Genomic DNA, 19,312 nt, shown 5'->3' with positions numbered 1-19,312 from the left:
AGTATGCAAACATGGGAACAATCCTTCTAACAGGCATTCAGAAGAGGGATTAAACCTCTTGCTCAGTCATTTCCACTGTCCAGCAAACCTCGCTGAAATTTCAAGAATCTTCTCTCTCACCTCAGTCAATGGCTGCAGAGTATAAGCACACTACTAGGTGGGATGAGGTGCACCAAGGGAAGATGGGTGGAGAGTGGAAGGAGATGCATTCTGTGGGAGTGGACAGGGTAATGGAGAGTGGGAGAACTGGGAGAAAAGTTGTTGTTTTCTCCTTACCATCATGAATCCCTTTCCTATTCCCTCATACGCTCCACTTACAGTTACAAACATTGGCAAATTTAGAACAGTCTTTCCAGCCAAGCCAGCAAGCTTCCACAGCTGCTGGTGTTAGGTCTTCCTGGAGGTCTTCTCCTCTGTGCTAATCAGTTCGCAAGTGCTATGAATTTAGGTGCTCTAGTTTCTAATTTGTGAACTAATTTCCAGTAACTTCCCCTTTTCTTTTCATGTCAGATTAGGCTAAGATCTCTACCAGCTCAAAGTGAGAATCCCAACAGCTTACAAAGCCAACTGTATCTTCCAACCAAACCTCATTCAGAGTTCTGTTTCAGTTGGCCTCTGTCTCAGTGTCCTCTCATTCCCATGGCAATAGCCATTCATAAGGCTAATCCCATCTGGATGTGTACATCAGTGTCTGATACTATAGTCCTAGTAAGTCTGTGTTTTTTTGTTTTTTTTAAAGAAGTATTTCCTCTGATTGTGCATTGTCTGATCCAAATCTAACTTTTAGCATCCCATCTAGGCTTGAGGTTCATTTCAAGTCCTAAAGCAACTTTCTTACCCAGAAGAAGTACTTCATCTGATTATAATATTACAGCTAGTGGCCAATAAATATATGATAGCAGGGCCTCAATCCAGTCCCCTGAGGACCCAGTGCACACATTTAAAAGAGTCCCAATAAAGCATAAGAAAGTCCCATTTCCCTCCATCATACCCTGAAACCATGCTAGGCCACTATGAGGCAAGAGAATTCTGTGAGTGCCGTCTTTAGGGCCAATCTAGCTCCCTCCAAAGACCACTCTTGTGTTCCTTGACCAAACAGAGGAGCTACGGATGGAAAAATACATACATGGGCCATAGAAGTAGGAGGGGAAAATTAGGCTCTTTTACGCTCTGTGGGGACCCCACCACATATGGGTACTGTCACTGTGCCAAAGGTAGACTTGATCAAGGTTCAGATTAACTGCTACCAGAACAAGTGTAACTTCACTTTTTGGTGATGACAAAATAGGAGGGCTACAAATAGAAAATGCCATTTTTGTTATTTCAGTTACATGGTCATTTTTTTAAAAAATCTAACTGTGGCCCTTAAAACAGCTTGCAGAAAATTAGAAGTTGCCTATTCATGGATCAAGCCCTATATTTTAAATTAAATTTTGTATGATACTAAGATCAGGCAGCTCAAGTGTCAAAAGGATAAAACGGATTACAGAGGTACATGAAAGAGTGGTGGCAAACTAGATGCAACTGTGTTAGAGCAGATGTTTAAATTACATACTCACCTTTGCCATCATTGCTGAATATGCAGTGTACAAAGGGTCATTTTCCAATTTGCTGTAGGAAGGTGGAAATATTATTCAAACTGTTTCTGAAGAGGGCTTAAAATTCAGTGAATTGCAGTTTCAGTAATCACTAAAGCAGAGAGACTTTCATCCTTGCAACCCCATGATACCATCTTACAAGGAGCTATGTCAGATTCTTTGTTAAAACCCCTATTTACCATGTGCATTCACAACTGAATAATATATCTGTCTGCTTCACAAGAGAGGAATTTATTTTTCCTCTATTGTGCCTCCAAAATGCTCACAAGCAGCCAGAGATTCCAGCCATGTATTTTCTATAGCACTGATGATTATCTGTAATCATATCAGGCTTGAAATCTGTTTCCTACAATAACTGAAAATTCTGGTTAACATAAATGTTTCTTCATTGTTCTGCTAAGAGGATTTTGAGAAGATGGCAATCTCACTCTTATAGGTATAACTTCTTAAAGTTTTAACATTTCCTTGTTTTTTATTCTTTAAACTTGTCCAACAGATTAATGTCTAATAGAAATGGCACAACAACATCCATGCCTATCAACAATATCTCCCCAAAACACTACTAAAAAAATGACCAAAACAATTTTTCAGTTTACACAGTTCTTCACTGCCATCTCCAGCACTATAGCAAGTACCCATGGGCTAACTTCCTGTGAAATGCAAATACATGTAACAGATCCTTATGGACCTTGTTTTTTTAAATAAGAAAAGCTGCTTCAAGAGGAGTTCACTGGGGGTACAGATGTGATGGTGGGTCTATAATGCTTTAAGTAAAGTCCAGTTACCTTCTTTCAGTGAGAGCATTCCGACTGAAATGAAGAATAATCTGATGAAGAGGATCTGGATGTTTTTCAATCTCTTCCTCCTCCTCCTCCTCACATTTTTTGGGGGGAGTCTATGCAAGAATTATATTTAAATATTTTATAAGTAAAGAGTATGAAAGAAAAGAAACAAAATGTAATTTGGTGATCATTTCACATTTTTAATATTAGATTAAAAATTATTTTAACACTATCCATATGCTCAAGACCTTAAAACAGAGAACACATAACTGTGTTCTCATAATATGTATTCACAATACCCAATTTTGTAACTTTCCATTAGGCTTATATGAGTATAATCTACAGGAAAGAGAAATCAAGTTTACTATTTTGCATAGGTACCTCTTCTATAAATGTTTAAGGCTGAAAATGATTTAATAGTTGTCTATACATTTTGCAAATCATCAATCTTGAGTCACAAGATTTTCTCTTATTGAAATCCATGTGTTTTAAATGTTTTTGAACTAAGTATATAGTTAAAACTAGGAATGGGCAAACACTGATTCTGATTAAAAATTAGTCTGAGTTTACTGCACCATTTCTCTAGAGACCTGCTTGCTATTTACTTTATTATTCTGGAGTCTGATTTGTTCTGTCTTGCTCTCTAGATGCCTTTAGGCTGCCTTCGTCAACATGGTGCCCTTCAGATATTTTGGACTGCAGTTCCCAGGATTCCTGACCAGTGGCCATGCTTGCTGGGGCAAGGAGGAGTTAAAGTCCAAAACATCTGGATGACACTGGGTTGGGGAGGGATGCTCTAGGGCCTGACATATGCTGATATTTTATGTCTGTGCTGTTGCTTTAGAAGCCTCCATGTTTTCTGTGGCCTACACAACATGGATCGTCCTTCCTTGTCAATCCTGTGGAATCATCTGGGATTGATGGTGGTGGGAACAATACATGCTGAGGCTCTAGATGCTGCTCCTTTTCATGGGAATTATAGTTCCCACAATGTTTATGACCTAGAATAAACTATACCACACACCTAGGGGTCAGATGGATGAGGCACATACCCTTTTTCTCTCTGTAAACACCCTGACACAACTGCCCACATAGCCTCTTGCACAGAACAACACAAACATATAATCTCTCACACACAAATCATAGATACATTATTACATATCTCTTATAACCCAACTGAAACAATATAATAGCCAATCTCTATCCATCATACAAACCCCTAATACAACATTTTCACCTGAATGTTCTAATCGGATTTTTGTTCTCATCTGGTGAAGTGGATTCTGGTATAATCAACATTTAACTTTTGTAAATTGCCCAGAGAGCTTCAGCTATGGGGCAGTATAGAAATGCAATTAATGATGGTGATGATGTTGATGACGATGCTAGTATTTAAGGTGCCACAAGATGCTTTGTTGTTTTTGCTGCAACAGACTAACATGGCTGCTTCTCTGGAAATTCTCACCTCTTCCTGATCCTCTCTCTCTCTCTCTCTCTCTCCCTCCCTCTCTCTCTCTCTCTCTCTCTCTCTCACACACACACACACACACACACAAACACAAATACACAATTTCAACAAGTATATTCTTTCTTCTCAATTTATAATTTAAAATAATGTATGTCTCCTACTGCTAATAAATCATTGCTGTTCTGTTGTAAACAGAATTGCAATTCACTTTCCACAATCCACAAAAGGACTGTGTACTTTTTCTGTATGTTCATCCTCTTATGTTCCATCCATTCCAGTGGACATTAAAAAATATATGTGCTGTGGGTGGAGAAAGGTCCAATTCACTTGAGTGGCCAATTGAACAAAAAACTGACAATGACCAAAAATATTTTTCTTTAGTTTTTAAATTAGTGCTATAGTATTCTAGTGCTATAGCAACTCTTTCATTTAAATGGTATTTTGCTAATATTTTAATTTTTTAAAAAACTGGATGGAAGTATAGACTGGAAGTGTTCAACAGGGAGGGCGGGGAGGAGGGCATAATAAAATGGCAGTGACCAGAAAAGTTTTTCTCTTTATTTTTTCATCTGCTCAATTCATCACATCAAAACTTTTTCATTTTAAAAAGATGGAAGAGTAGCACTAAGAGTAGCACCTGTGGAGATTATGCTTCCCTTCTATCCATTAAGGAAGTTGGACTTTCTGCAGTAAGAAAAAAGACAGAAGGACCAGTGGGAAAATAGATGGTTGTATCCAACTGTGCCATTCTGCTAAGAGAAGCAGTTCTGTCAACAGAACTATTGGGGGGGAATCAATCCTACACCCACCCCACCTCACAGCCTCCTGCAGATCCTCAAAAACTGGTCCAGAGGGCTGGCAAACCATCTGGAGCAGATTTTTGGGTGATGCAGAGGGCTGCAGGGGGGAGGAGAGGGAGAAACGCCCATCACAATAGCAGACTTAGGGCAGGTTCACACAATCACAGAGGGAAAATAAGCCATGGTAGCTAAATTTCCCCTCTTTGTGCCTGCCGGTTGCGAGCCACCTAATTAGCAAAACTACCCTCACAGGGCGCAGGTTGTCGTGACATCTGAATCTGGCAAGGATGGCTGGCTGGGGTGGTTTACAAACCACACTGAAACCCTAGAACTAGCACAATGTTGGATTTAGCCCAGAAGGATTACAAATGGATAATGTTGTGTGGACCCCCATAAAATGTGAATGCATTGCACATAGCGATTCCACACTAAATGCCTAGCTTAGAAGCAGCCTGTTTCAGCTGAAATGCTGCATCATTCATACGTTTGCATTTTAAGAGAAAAAAAGTCTTATTATAGCCCATGCTGATAGGTTAGCACCACTTCACACACCAACTGTTGAAACCTATCACTTCATTTCTCTCTACTAATGGGCACTGCTTTCACGGAATGGGAAGCTCTGTTAATGACATCTGGGGGAAACTAATAATTTCACGCATACAGAGAAATCAAACAATAATCATAGTCCTAATTCTGATTAAGAAAGCCATTTTTCTTAATTGGGAATGGATTTTTTTATTCCATTTATTTTAAATGGATTTACAAACTTAAATAATTTCCCCAGTTCTAATATATTGGAGCCAAGGTCTGATGCTGAGTACTGTCATACATGTTTACAATTCATTAGAATACCACTCTATTAACATATCAAGGAAAAGGCAACATTAATTTGTATAAAAGCTTAGAATGTTAAAATAAAAGGCAGGGTTATGCAATAACCGAAATTCAAAAACACAAAGAAGCATTAATTGTGTTAATCCTTCAAACAATTTTTCATAAAAATATAAGAATTGCCAAACTGAACAAAACCAAACAATGATAAATTTTAGGTCAATCCTATTTCTAAGAAAAGATAAGACATACTTCAAATAATGGCATAAGCCATAGCTGTGCCATGCACATAGTATACGTAACGGTGTTATACTGTACAGCTTGGATTTATTTTTTTTTAGCACAACAGGAGAACAACTTATGCTTTATAAATTTAAGAACATTAACTGTGGCACAGAAAAAGTGATACACATTTTAATATATATATATATATATATATATGGCATATAGTATTGATTAATGGGGGCATTTGAGCTCAATTATATCTGTACTTACAGCCAAATCCTGAACTAGTTTCTCCTCAAAGGAATATTCCTCTGTTTCTATCCAATATTTCTGATAGCCATGGAGGAACAGGTTAATAGAACGGTGCCTGGGGGGGGGGGGGTGAAAGTGAGATCAAGAGGGATAAACGGAATACAGTATAAAAGCTTAGGTGGGTTAATGATTAGTAAGCATATGGATTTTGTACAATTTTGTTCCTCTGATTGGTCAGTAAATATTAAAATAAAACATATTCAATTTTCCCAATGAAAGTGTATTGTTTTAAAAAGTTGGCACAATAAAACAGATATATGGAGCATGAAAACAAAGCCTTCACACTCTCGCATTCAAGTGCATATTCTATTACACATTTCCCATTGCATTTTCTATTAAACATAGGTTGGGATCCAAATAACTCCAGAAGCATGTTCTTCCTTTCCTATTTTCTTCCACAAGGAAAGAAACTTCACACATGCAGAGGACCAGACAGTAGCACTTATAAAGGATTCCCAAGCTGTCCATACCACAGTTCAACAGCTGGAAAAGTGGAAATTGGAAAGATACTCATTTTGCATTTCTTGATTTTAAAAAGGATTATAATTCATAAAAAAATCCTCAACATCTATTTGACATTTCTCAAGAGTAACAACAATAATAATCCTTGATTATAAGAGCAATTTAAATGGATCCCATCACACCTTTGCTGTTCTGCATCCTTTAGGCTGCAATCTTAAATCTACTTACTACAGCTTAAGTTCCATTGAACTTAGTGAGACATAAACATGCACAGGATTGCTTTGTCAGACTCACATCTCCAGAGATTATTGTACTTCAGGGTTGATGTTTTTTACAAGGATGGCCAACCTCCAGAGTTCCTGGAGCCATTTTTGCCCCCCGGAACCCTGCCATGGGCTGCATTCCGTGGGATGCATTGCAGTTCATGGGGTGCCCCCCCAAAAGAAAAAAGGGCTATCACTTCCCTGTTAATGATATTCTTCAGAGAAAAACCACAGTTTGGTGGGCTAGAGCAGCCACCTCTCCTCTCCTCTCCTAGGAGGGAGAGGAAAGCTTTCCCTGCCCAGGGGAAGAGGTTTAAGATCCTGATCCCCCATGGAGGGGATCTGAATTCTTAACTGTGGCTAAGCTTAACTATTGTTAGTAGCAATAAGCCAGCCCCATCAAACTATGGTTCTGTCTTGGTTTGTTTCCATTAACCATGGTTAAGACAAACCAGTTTGCCCTGATTCAGATGACACAGCAAGCTGTTTTTAGGCTAAAATGGAAGTAAAACCTTCCAAACCCCTCACAGTTGTGCTGGAGGAGGAAGGGGTAGTGTGTGAGCTTGAACCTCACCATGGCTTATCCTTTTAATGCTAAGCCATGGTTTAGCATTATGTGCAAATGCAGCCAGTGTGTCATACAGTTAGGGGCACATTACTAGTCAAAAGTATAAAGAGGTGTAACTTAGGATGCAATCCTATGTAGATAGGCGGCTCCCTCCAAACTTGGACGTGACCACCTATCCAATGCAGGGCACGAGAAGCACGGAGGGGATTGTTCCCTCTGCGCTTCTCCTGCCCTGCATTTTCGGCTAGACAGCCAATTGTGGCTGTCTAGCTGCAGGAGGGCTGAGCGGGGGAGGAGGCTGCTGTACGACACATTGGATGTGTCGTACAGGCATTTCTGCCTTCCCCGCCCTGGACCGCCCCCCAGAGTGCCCCTTTTCAGCTGCTCCGTGCTCCTCTTGCAAGTGCGGAGGATGGGGCTGTTCCACGCTGCCTCTGAGGCAGCGCAGAAGTGGGGGGAGGTTGTTTCCTGGAAAACCAGATATCCTATGGCTGTCCAGCCAGTTGTTTGTATTACACCAGGTGTGGGCAACACATGGCCTGTGGGCTGCATGCAACCCCCCGCCACACCCATTGCAGCCCCTGTGGCTCCCTGTCTTCCCCAGTACCCAAGCAGTTAAAAAAAAAATCTCAAACAATGATATCTGCAGTGGCTATTGAGCACACGAGTGGCCAAATTTAGCTTGTTTGCAAGCTAAATTTGGCCCTTTTTGTGCTCCCTAGCCAGTAAGGAGCATGAAAAGAGTTAAATTTAACTTCCAAACAAGCCAAGTTTAGCCATTGTAACACTCTGTAGCCTACCCCTGCACTAATCCATTGTTCAGCATTACCTGCAAATTGGGCATTTCATGGGAGTGCAGTGAAAATGCCCTCCCCTAAAGACTGAATCAATATTGGAGGGGGGATTATTCTTTTATATATATAGTTATACATTAGTATCAGACCAATATTATTATAGAAAAAGAAAGTATTGTAAATTCCTAACATATCTTCTAGCACCCTTACATTTCCTACATCTTAAATTTTGCCCATTAATAAATATGGATTTACTGCATCTTGGACCTCCGTCATTCCAGTATGAAATAAATAAACTCCATCCCTCTATGAACCTGTTGTCTTGCTGTCTTCCCTTATCAGATTAGTTATTTTCACCATATAGGCCATATCCCATATTCCTCACTAGATGGAGGATTAGGTTTTTCCATTTATAAGAGACTGCCATTCATGCTGCTGTAAGTAAATGCCCCATTAGCTCAATATCTTCTTCATGCACTATTTCTTTAACATAGCAAAATAAAATCTTCAGTGGATCAAGCAGTATATCATAGCCCGTTATATATTTTATATTTTTAGAACTGAAATCCAGTAACTCTTCATTCTTGGGCAGGACTCAAAAATATGGTATATGTCTGCTTTCACCAAATTGCATCTCAAATATTTACCATTAACTTCTGGATAAATTTTGTTTAGTATGCAGGCATTAAGTACCATCTAATAACCAATGTGTAAAAACTCTCTTTAAAATTTGAACATAATATCATAGAAGATATGGTTTCCCAGATCCACTTCCATACTTCTAGAGTTGCCAGGTTGTTTTTAAAGAAAAATCCAATTCCCATTTAATCTCATAGTGATTACTCGCTGTCTCTATTCTTACAATCATATTATAAATACAGTTTAATAACCCCTTTGATCTATTGGAGATAATCATTTTCTCAGAGTCTGAACAACCTCTCAGAGAGCCATTTTACACAGCAATTGATTTACTTGAAGATATTGAAACAAAGGTAATTGAGCTCCCCTCATAGCCTGTCTGATCTGGCTATAAAGTTTCATTAATCCTTCTTGCAGTATCTTTCCAAGTTCCATTAAACCACCCTTCTCCCATAAAATCCAATCTTCCAATTGACCTTTCATTATAATTCAAGGCTGTTAAGGGGAAGGCCCAGGACTCAATTTACTTTTAAATTTTTGCCAATTCTGAAATAAATTCACAAAGGCCATGTCTTTCTTATTACAGTACCAAGGGCACAATCCTATGCCTGCTAGTCAGTGGTTAGATGGCCATAAGATAGGTCAGTTCCCAGGAACCGACCTCAGAGCCCACACTCCAAGGTCAGTTCCCTGAGAATCAACCTTCACCCCCTCCTGTGCTCCCTCATAGGCAGCACTGAACAGCCCCGTGCTCCGCACTCAGAAGAGGAGTGCAGAGTGGTGAAAACGGGGCTTTTCTGGGGGCGTGCCAGGGCAGGGAACTCGGAAATGCTGGTACAACACATCCAATGTGTTGTCCAGCCACCACTTCTCCCGCTCCGACTTCCTGCACCTAGACAGCTGAAATCAGCTGTCTAGCCGCAAACGCAGGGTGGCTGAAGTGTGGAGGGGATGATCCCCTCCATGCTTCTCCTGCCCTGCTTTGGATAGGCAGTCGCCTCTGAGTTCAGAGGCGGCCGCCTATCCTGGTAGGATTGCTCCCTAAATAACGTTTCTTATAGTTGTTGATACATCTCCTTGTTCAAAGTTTGCTAAGCTATCTGCCTTTAGGTGTTGCAACACTGCAGCCTGGTAATACCACTTTATAAAAGGGAATGCTTCTACTTTCTGATACAGTGTTTTGACTGTAATTCTTGATTCTCCTTCCCCCTGCACACAATGAAAAATCCAATATAAGCTTTTAAATAAATAAGATTAAAACTCAGCAAAGCACATTTATTTTTAGTTTTGAATTTTGGCCCATTCAAGTGATCTCCAATTGTGTCCATTTTATTAAATCCCTTTTAATTTCTTGGTATAGTTTATTATGATTAATTTGAATGAAATCTTCCAAATGTTGGATAATCCATATTCTGAGATATCCTAGTGCAGCATTTCTCCATGAAATCAAATACACCTTTGCTTCCTCATCTTTTCTTTTTTTGTTTAAATGAAGCCCTATCCATTCTGATTTGGTTAAACCGATCTTATAACCAGAAACACAAGTAAAATCTGTAACTCTAGAACTCTCCCAAATGTTTGTTTTGGGTCCTCTAAAATTAAAATAACATCATAAGCAAATGCATTTATTTTAAACTGAGTGGGCTTCAATTTTAATCCATGTATATTATTATCAGAAATAATAGTTTCTGTTAACATATACTGAAGCTGTGGGGTTAGTGCACATCCTGATCCACTCAATATATTCTTGTCCCAGTCCAAATTCTGATCAAACTTGGTACAGATACTTCCATTCCACCCTGTTGAAAGCTTTCTCTGAATCAATAAGCAGAAGGCCATAAGGTTTATCCTGGTTTTTGGTCTTGTAAATCAGATTTAAACTTTGTGGATATTTGTTGACCCTTAATAAATCTTGACAGGTCTTCCTTTATGTATTGAACAATCATATTACTTAATCTGTCGGCAAGTATTTTGGCCCAGATTTCAAAATTCTGATTTTATAAGACTATAGGTGTGTATGCTTCTGGTCTAGTTTAGTCTTTAGACAATAATTATCTTAGCCTCCTCACAAGTTTTTAGAAAAACATTTTTTGCATGATTTCATTGGGCCAGTTTGTATGTAATGACAGGCCATGGGTTAAACAATGTTGCTCCAGGGGCCCCATTGCCCGTTCCTCCTCCCCCACCAAGGCAGTATCTGATTGGTTCAGATCACTGCTACTCAAAATGTAGGTTTTAAAATCACATGCTGCAGGGCCTAAGGCTTGGCCAGGTCCTGTGGCCCTTTGCCAGCGAGCGGGTTGGCCGGAGGCGGGTGTTTTCACTTTCACCGCCACTGCCCAGCAAGATCAATACAAACAGAAAAAATGAGGGAACATGGCTGGCTGGCTGGCTGCATGGGTGGGTGGGGGCAGTTTCAGCAGCCGGTGGCCAGGAGGGTGGCTTGGGTAGCCAGCAGGTGGGCTTTGGTTCTGATGGTACTGGCAGTATGTGGGGAGATATTTGGCCCAGCCTGAGTATTTACATTCTCCTGGAGAAATTAATTGGAGGAATGCCTTCTCATTCACTTCTACTGAAGAACATTAGAGAGACTGCAATTGGGGACATAACTGAGAAAGCAGCAAAATCTGACCCTTCCACAGATAGTGGTGGTCTGGATGCCTGGGGACCAGAAGAACATAAGAAGAGCCATGCTGGATCAGACCAAGGGTCCATCTAGTCCAGCATTCTCTTCACACACTGGCCAACTAGCTGTTGACCAGGAACCCACAAGCAAGGCATGAGCACAACAGCACCCTCCCACCCATGTTCCCCAGCAAGTTTTCTCTTCACATTACATCTTCCTGGCTGGAACTTGGGAAATTTTTATTATAAAAGTCTATCGGAGCCTTTGACTTCCATAGGAGAAAGAAAACATATGGCAAAAGCCATGCTGCGTATACCTCTGATACTTAAATTATTCTATGTCAGCTTGCTGAGTTGTGCCTGAAAGGATGAAGGGGTCAGGGTAAGCAACAGCAGAACATGGGGTGTGGTGAGACTTGTGAGGAACCCTGCAGGGCTTGAGAACGCAATAAGTCTGTGTGCTTCATTGTTTTCCCCCCTTCAATGCAAAGTCATTGCCATGCTGGACTTTCTGTGAACACATGCCCCTAAAAGGAGTAATGTTGCACCTTAACAGGTAAATGAAAAATGTTCAGAGTTGGCAGATCTTAACAAGATGCAACATGGGATCAATGACATAACAATTATATTTTCCAAATTTCACTGGTATATTTCAAATGAGCTGTTTACAATACAACCCCCCCCCCCCCCGCCGCCACCATGTACCTGTAACTCAGCATAATGCTTGATGCATCTGATGAAGTGGTCTGAGGTATAGGAAAGCTTATGTGATAATAAATTTGTTTATCTTTAAGTACTACAAGATTCTGGGATTGTTGCTAACATTTCTAGATGCTGTACAAATTAGAAACAATGAAGACCCTACCCTCAAGCTTACAATCTAAAGATTGTAATAATACATTTAAAAGGTACTATAACAGCAAATACAACTTAAGCACAGTCATTTTTAGGAAAGACATAAACATCAATTATAAAGTCTTAATTCATTATTACAAATAAGAAATTATTATGTAACCCATTTCTTGTGTTTCGTTGCCAGCATATATACTGTTTTCCACACTTGTTTTGAAGACTGACCAATCAGAATCCCTCATAAAATTGTACAAACTCATTGTATGATATCATATCATGGCTAGGAAGGAGTAAGTGTGTGCATAAGGAAGAGGCTCTCCATTACATTACCGTTAATGTGAGTATGAGCCTGTCATATTGAGTTTTTTCATGTACTTTTTCCAGCCATACACGTTGAAAGGTGCTCAGGAAGAAATTGCTAATTTTGTGTCTGAAGAAAAGCATATAGGTTTTAACTAACAATAAATAAACAATTTAATTTTAGTAAAGCAATAAGAGCAAAGGTTATCTAAACTTGTAAATTATGTTAAAATCATCATCACATTCTATCCAGTTGTGTATTTCTATATGGCCAAAACAATAAAAACGTAAATGAAAACAATCCTAATAAGATTTTTAAAATACTTTATATTTTTTATATTCAGTTCTAAGAATGTCAAATGCTCTCTCTCTCGCTCTCTCCCTCTCTCTCTCCCTCTCTCTCCATACACACACACGCACGGAAAATCCCATGAGTGCATGGGAGTCTTGTTTCTTGTCCTTGTTATTACTTAAGTTATTACTCTTTAAAAGATTATGTGCTAATATAAATTAGAGAGCAAGGCTGCAATCATGCACTTACATCTATGTAAACAATGGCTTGGATCCTAAGGTAAGTTAACAAAGTTCACAGAAGGAAGACTTCCGCCTCCCCCCCCCCCCCTTGCTCTGGCAGGGGCCTTCTGAACAATGCACAGGGGGCTGCTGGGGGAAAAAAGAGATGGGAAACTTGCCTTCCATGAACCCCTTCAAGTTAACTTCTTCTAGGATCCAAGCCTGATTTGGGATGATTCCCCCTTGACCAGCAGCCCCACCCCACATTGTTCAAGAGGGCCCCCAGACCCTTCAGAAACGCTTTTTTAAGGGGGGTTTAGGTGGCCACAGGGAATGGAGGAGGAAGGAGCAGTTAATGTAACTTCAATTAACTTCCTTATGTTACTGTTTCTTAGGATCCAAGCCAATGAGCTTACATGCGTGTAATTAGGTGCACAATTACAACCCTTCATATTTTAAGAACGAATCTTACAGATATTTACTGGGAAGTTCTCTAAGTTTATTGTGACTAACTCTAGGTAAGACTGAAGCTTTAGGAAAATATCTGTATCATGGAATAGTAGAATAGTAGTATAGTAGGGTTGGAAGGGGCCTACAAGGCCATCGATATTCATTTCTCTGGAGTTGACACTATGTGGAATAAAATAAACACATTTCAATGCCTTCACAGCGCAGTTCTATACATGCATACTAGTATGTACCACTGAGTTCACTGGGGCTTACTTTCAGGTAAATGGGTATAGGATTGCAAGCTTAAAAGCTTTACTGTCATGAACAACTGAACAGCAGTACACATTGTGAAAAATATTGTGGGATTTTCAGTCAAGGAGAAGGGAGCAGCTGAATAACCTTAGGTTCACATGGGGAAAAGGACATGCAGGTATATCTTGATGGACTGAAAAAAAAAATTGATAAGCGGGCTGAAGTAGCGTTAACAACTGGTGAAATATAGTGTGTTAAACAATGTTATGGCTGTCGTCCCCCCGCCCTGAATTCTCAAATATTTAATTCCCAGTTGTCCCAAGCTAACCTAGAAGCTAAAAAAAGCAAAATGCCAGAAAAATTACATCTGCGCATTGGCAATTGTGGTTCAAAGAGAACTGGTTGCATAGCACTTGTAAACATCAGGGTTATTTAATATAAATTGTCCAGAGATTTCTTGATCTTGGGCACAATCCATCCTTACAGAGCTGCATGTGTGGGAGAGGATTCTCACAGAGCAGTATTGGGCCACTTTCACCCCCTCTTCCTTCACTATCTTGCTACCAGGTACACAACTATATGCTTCACCATTAGCTGCAATGGGAGTCCTGGGCATTCCTCCCATAGAAGGACCCAGAGGTGCTGCTCCTCTCCATGAATAGGCTAGCTTCTACCTTGCCATGTGCAGCCCTGGGAAGCCCTTTAATGGGAATCATGCATGAAGTTTCCTTGTCAAGTAATGGCATTGCTGTTGCAAATTTCCAACTGAGGACTGGCAGGAAAGGGGGAGGGATTTGTGCAGGAGTGGATGGAACATGCCCCAAATCAGTGAAAACTACATATGTGTATGTGTAAAAGTTGAAAGTATTCAATTTATATATATTACAAAATAAGTCAGCAAGCCCACAGATGTTTTTGGGTTAGGACCTTAAACCATCACACTCAACTAAATGCTCGTTCTATGTCATTATCATTGATGTTTTAAAAATTAAAGGCATGATCCACTCTTCCATGTTCCCAGTCTAGTAAGAGGGGGGCTAGCTTGCTCTCCATATGAGAGATGCAGAGGGATCTCCCATAGGGATGGAAGAACCAGGAATGCCTGAGCTGAGCTCACAAAGGTTCTCCGAACCCCACTTGGAAGCTCAGTTTGCTTTGCTCCCGTTTTCATTTGCAAACTGTTTTTCTTTTCATTTGAATGGGGAAAGTGTGTACTTTCCCCCCATTGACTTAAGTGTGAAAATGCTTTTTAAAAAGCATTGTAAAGTGCACCTTTTTTAAAACAACAACAACACATTTTTGTGTGAGCTTTTTTTTTTTAAGTGCTTCCATTCAGGTTCAGGGTTTCAAACAAGGCAAGTTCTGATGATTTGTAAGCTGAAACAAAATTCTCATACATCCCTCATAGTGGTAAATAACTGGTGCACTGTGGTGCAACCATATTTATTTATTTATTTATTTATTGCATTTATATCCTGCCTTTTTTCCTCTTGCAAGGAACCGAAGGCGGCTTACATTCTCCTCCTCCTCTCCATTTTATCCTCACAACAACAACCCTGTGAGGTAGGTTGGGCTGAGAGTGTGTGACTGGCCCAAAGTCACCCAGTGAGCTTCCATGGCCGAGTGGGGACTAGAACCCGGATCTCCCGGCTCCCAGTCCAACACTCTCGCCACTAGTACACCACACTGGCTCTCATATACTGACTCGAGGGCCAATGGAGAAGGAGAAGGATGGATTGTCTCCTAAACTATTTAAAGTAGCTGGAGGCTCTCCAAAATCAAATTAATAAAAAAATTATATAGCTTACCAAAGACCAAATTAAAACTTAATTTATAAGACCAACAAAGCTTTTTGATATTAAGACAATTAATGAAAAGTAATGAAATAGAATAGAAATGCATTTTTGCAGAGCTACATGAAGAGGTTAGTGTGAATTCTGGATGCTATTGTGCAAATATTAGAATACTATTAATGACAAACTAGACTACTTCACAAAACGTTTCTGCAGGTCATGCATGTCATCAACTTCCATTTGAAATAGAAGAAGGATTAGAGCATTTGCTATTACAAATCATATGATGCTCTTCAGATATGGATAAGCAGATTGCTTAAAGAAATGAGCTGAACTTTCAACAGCGTTTCACAGAAAGCATGTGAGGTTAAGAATTTCCACTGCTCTAAAACTCAACAGTAAGAAACTCATGTAAAAAGGCATGAAAAAGAATGTACCTTGGCAGATTATACAATGGCGCCATCCTGAAACAAGCAACAACAGCTCTTTTACGTTGTTTTGACAAGAGTTTGTGCCAAACCGCTTTCTTTGATCTTAATGGTTGCTCAACCTACAGAAAAACACCACTGTGGATAAGAACTCTGGTATTAGATGATGCTTATCTGTAAAGCTAAGATGGTAGCAAAGGCAAGAATTGGTAGATAGTTTTATTTTTATATATACCCCTTTCTTTTGACCCCCAAGATGGCTCACAAGCTTAAAAGAAGTATTACAACAAAGTATAAAAACAATAGAAACAGTGTTAAAAATAGAGACAGATATAAGTTAACCACACAGCCAAGACAAAGCTTGGCAAAACAGAGAAGACTGTGTGCCACCTAACAACCAACTGAAGGTCTGGTGGGAATGGGATAAAGGGCAAATGCTTAGATGATGGGCACAGTGGACAGGAATGCTCATGTGGGAGAAAACAGTTATTTAAATATCCTGGTACCAAACCATGTAGGGATTTATAGGTAATAACCAGCACCTTGAATTGAGCCCAGAAATGAACTGTGAGCCAGTGCAGGTTGAACAAAAACTGGAGAAATAAGTTCCAAAAAACATATCTCAGACAACAACTCTGGCTGTTGCATTTTGCATCAGTTTATTTGCATCATCTTGCAAATAAACTTGCATCAGTGACCATAGACGATATGACAGTTGCTGGTCTATCTTTTCCAGGCACACTAGCTGGAACTGTGCAAATGTACTCCAAGGTTGGGGTGAGAAATTTAGGGACATTTTTGGGGAGGGGGAGAAATTCTTAAATCTTTTGGTGGGGAGAAGAGTACTTACACATTCATTATGAAGTGGTCTGAGGGCTTCTTTCTTTTTCTTTTTTATGTGTTTACGTGACATGGCCCAGCTGAGTGCCAGCTGGCAGCATAGCTCCTGCTTTGGAAATGGTGCCACATATGTCCCTGACAGCTGTCTTTTTTTCAATACGATGGTATGGTAATCATTCAGCGTCATCACGTTGCATCTGCCCATGGGCATTTACTGCCCCATTTTCAAAGTGGGCTGGAGCTGTGCTGCTGGCTGGTTCCTAGCCAAGCTGTGGCAGTATTTTAAAAAATTATTTATTTACTTATTTTTAAAAGTTCTCAGCTGCCCTTCACCCACAGGACTGGATCCTAGGAAGATGTACAGACATAAAATTAGACATCACCAATAGCTTAAAACACAGTAAAACATCAACCATAGAACTGAGAGGAATGAAAACAAAAAACTCTTCACCCAGATTTGAAAAACATACAATCAGATTAAATTACTAACAGATAAGAATGCTGAAGCAAATAGAATTTTTTTAATCTGCACCAAATACAAGAAGTGCCTACCTTGACTGTATCTTGTGTTGGGTACACAGTATAGATTAAGGAGTCTTCTGGCGTACCGCCACTCCACTACCCATCAGTCTCCTTCCCTGAGCTGATGGAGATGGTCTTGGATTTGTTGTTGCGGACCCCAGGATGATAGCTTTGGGGGACCCTAGCTAGTAGTCTTTCCCCTCTGCAATGGTATGTGGCCTATTAAAATGGTCTGCACCCAGAACCAATTTCTGGGGGCAGATTCAAATGGATTCCAGACAGCTCCTGGGGATTTTCTGACAGCATGGCTGGCACTTCTGTTGAAGCCGTAGTCACTGTGGTATGCATAGATGGCCCAGGTAGTTGACAGGATTGCACTCAAGCATCCTCTCCCTTTGAGAAGAGCCTGGCAGCTCCTCAGTATACATGTCAGTTGAGGCCAATGAACACATCTGCTACAATGCAAGTAGAGGAAGACCCATGACAGGTCTGACAGAACACAGGTTAGAAGAACTCATTATTGAGCCTATTTTGTAGTGGTGATGGTGGCAGAGAGAGTTCTATAACAAGTGCGACAAACATACTGGGACATGTTTGTGTCACACTTTAAAGTCACTTGCATCTGCCACAACATGGACTCTACAGTTAATGCAGTTCCATTGATAGAGGTGTCCGGAGTGCCAGATGGTCTCGTTATATTGGATGACTTTAAGTTGTTGAGGCTCAAGAATGCACACGAAGTGTTTGGCAAAGTCTAGTCAATCATCTGTGTGCTTAATTCTTGCCCTCCTTGGCTTATTACATCTACTAGGGAGGAGATGTCTGGCTGGGTCTAGGAGGCTGTAAATTCCTCCTTGAGAAAAGGAGTGGTACTGGCCTCTTCAAAGGAAGCAATAATTAGGACACTCTTGAAGAAACCTAACCTGGACCTGGAAGATATTAACAACTATAATCCAGTTCCAAACATCCCTCTCCTGGGCAAGGTGCTTGAGCAGGAGGTTGCCAGCCAACTCCAGACTCCTGGATTAAACTGATTTTCTAGATTGGACTTCAAGCCTGGTTTAGTAATGGAAACTAAACTGTGGGATTATCTATGCTAAGAGAGGAACAGTGTGAGTGGGACCCTGTTGATTCTGTTGGATGTCTTGGCAGCCATGATACCATAGATCATAGTATCCTACTGGGTAAGCTGACTGTGCTAGGTGTTGGAGGTTCTGTGTTGCAATGGTTCCACTCCTATTTGGATGGCCAATTTCAGCAGGTGTAACTGGGGGATTATTGCCTTACCTTATGGCAGTTATGCTATGAGATTCCACAGGGCTCTATTTTATTCCCCATGCTGTTTAACAGGTACATGAAAGCAGTGGGAGAGGTTATCCAGAGATGAGGACTCTTTATAGAGTGAGCACCATGCCACATAATGTGCCCACTCTGTATTCTCCCAAATGAGGGAAGGCATGTGGCAGGCAAAGCTGCCCCAACTGAGGCACCAGCTGGAGGAACACTCCTCCAGCTAGCACCTCAGCTGGGGACCAGATAAAATAAGGGGGTAGCCATGCCCCCTAACATCATCCAACCCATGGAGGGCTCAATGGTGGGGGTCATCCAGCCCCCCACTTACAAAGCATCCCCCACCCCTGCCCTAAAAGATCAGTTTCATAGTTTAGGGGTGCTGATGGATCCAGGATCCTTGCTAGAGGCACTGGCTGCCTTGGTAGCACAGAGCACCTTATACCAGCTTAGGGTGATGTATCAACTATGTCAACTCTATCTGCACACAGTTATCTACAAAACTAGCTACACTTATCCATACTCTGGTGACCTCTCATTTGGATTACTGCAATGCATTATACATGGGTCTACTTTTGAAATGAGCCTCGTGTGGCGCAGCGTGGTAGGCGGCAGTATTGCAACTGAAACTCTCCCCACGACCTGAGTTCGATCCCAGCGGAAGCTGGGTCCCAGGTAGCCGGCTCAGGTCAACTCAGCATTCCA

At 40.7% G+C, this 19,312-nt stretch overlaps 1 protein-coding gene across 1 annotated transcript in view; it reads right to left on the bottom strand.

The window, feature by feature from the left end:
- RYR3 (ryanodine receptor 3) overlaps nucleotides 1-19,312 on the bottom strand; it is a 593,263-nt gene that overhangs the window by 89,762 nt on the left and 484,189 nt on the right. The window contains exons 75-78 of the mRNA XM_084844796.1: nucleotides 15,965-16,077; nucleotides 5,975-6,071; nucleotides 2,384-2,493; nucleotides 1,560-1,611 (exon numbers count right to left, since the gene is read on the bottom strand). Coding sequence (XP_084700922.1) covers nucleotides 1,560-1,611; nucleotides 2,384-2,493; nucleotides 5,975-6,071; nucleotides 15,965-16,077 — 372 coding nt within the window. The remainder of the gene's footprint in view (nucleotides 1-1,559; nucleotides 1,612-2,383; nucleotides 2,494-5,974; nucleotides 6,072-15,964; nucleotides 16,078-19,312) is intronic.

This window comes from Heloderma suspectum, chromosome 1 (assembly GCF_057233095.1).
Source record: "Heloderma suspectum isolate Gila_16-S chromosome 1, 16-S_ref, whole genome shotgun sequence".
In the NCBI taxonomy this organism is placed as follows: Eukaryota; Metazoa; Chordata; class Lepidosauria; order Squamata; family Helodermatidae; genus Heloderma; species Heloderma suspectum.
Note: the sequence above shows the minus strand (reverse complement) of the source record. Positions and strands in the feature narration are given on the sequence as shown.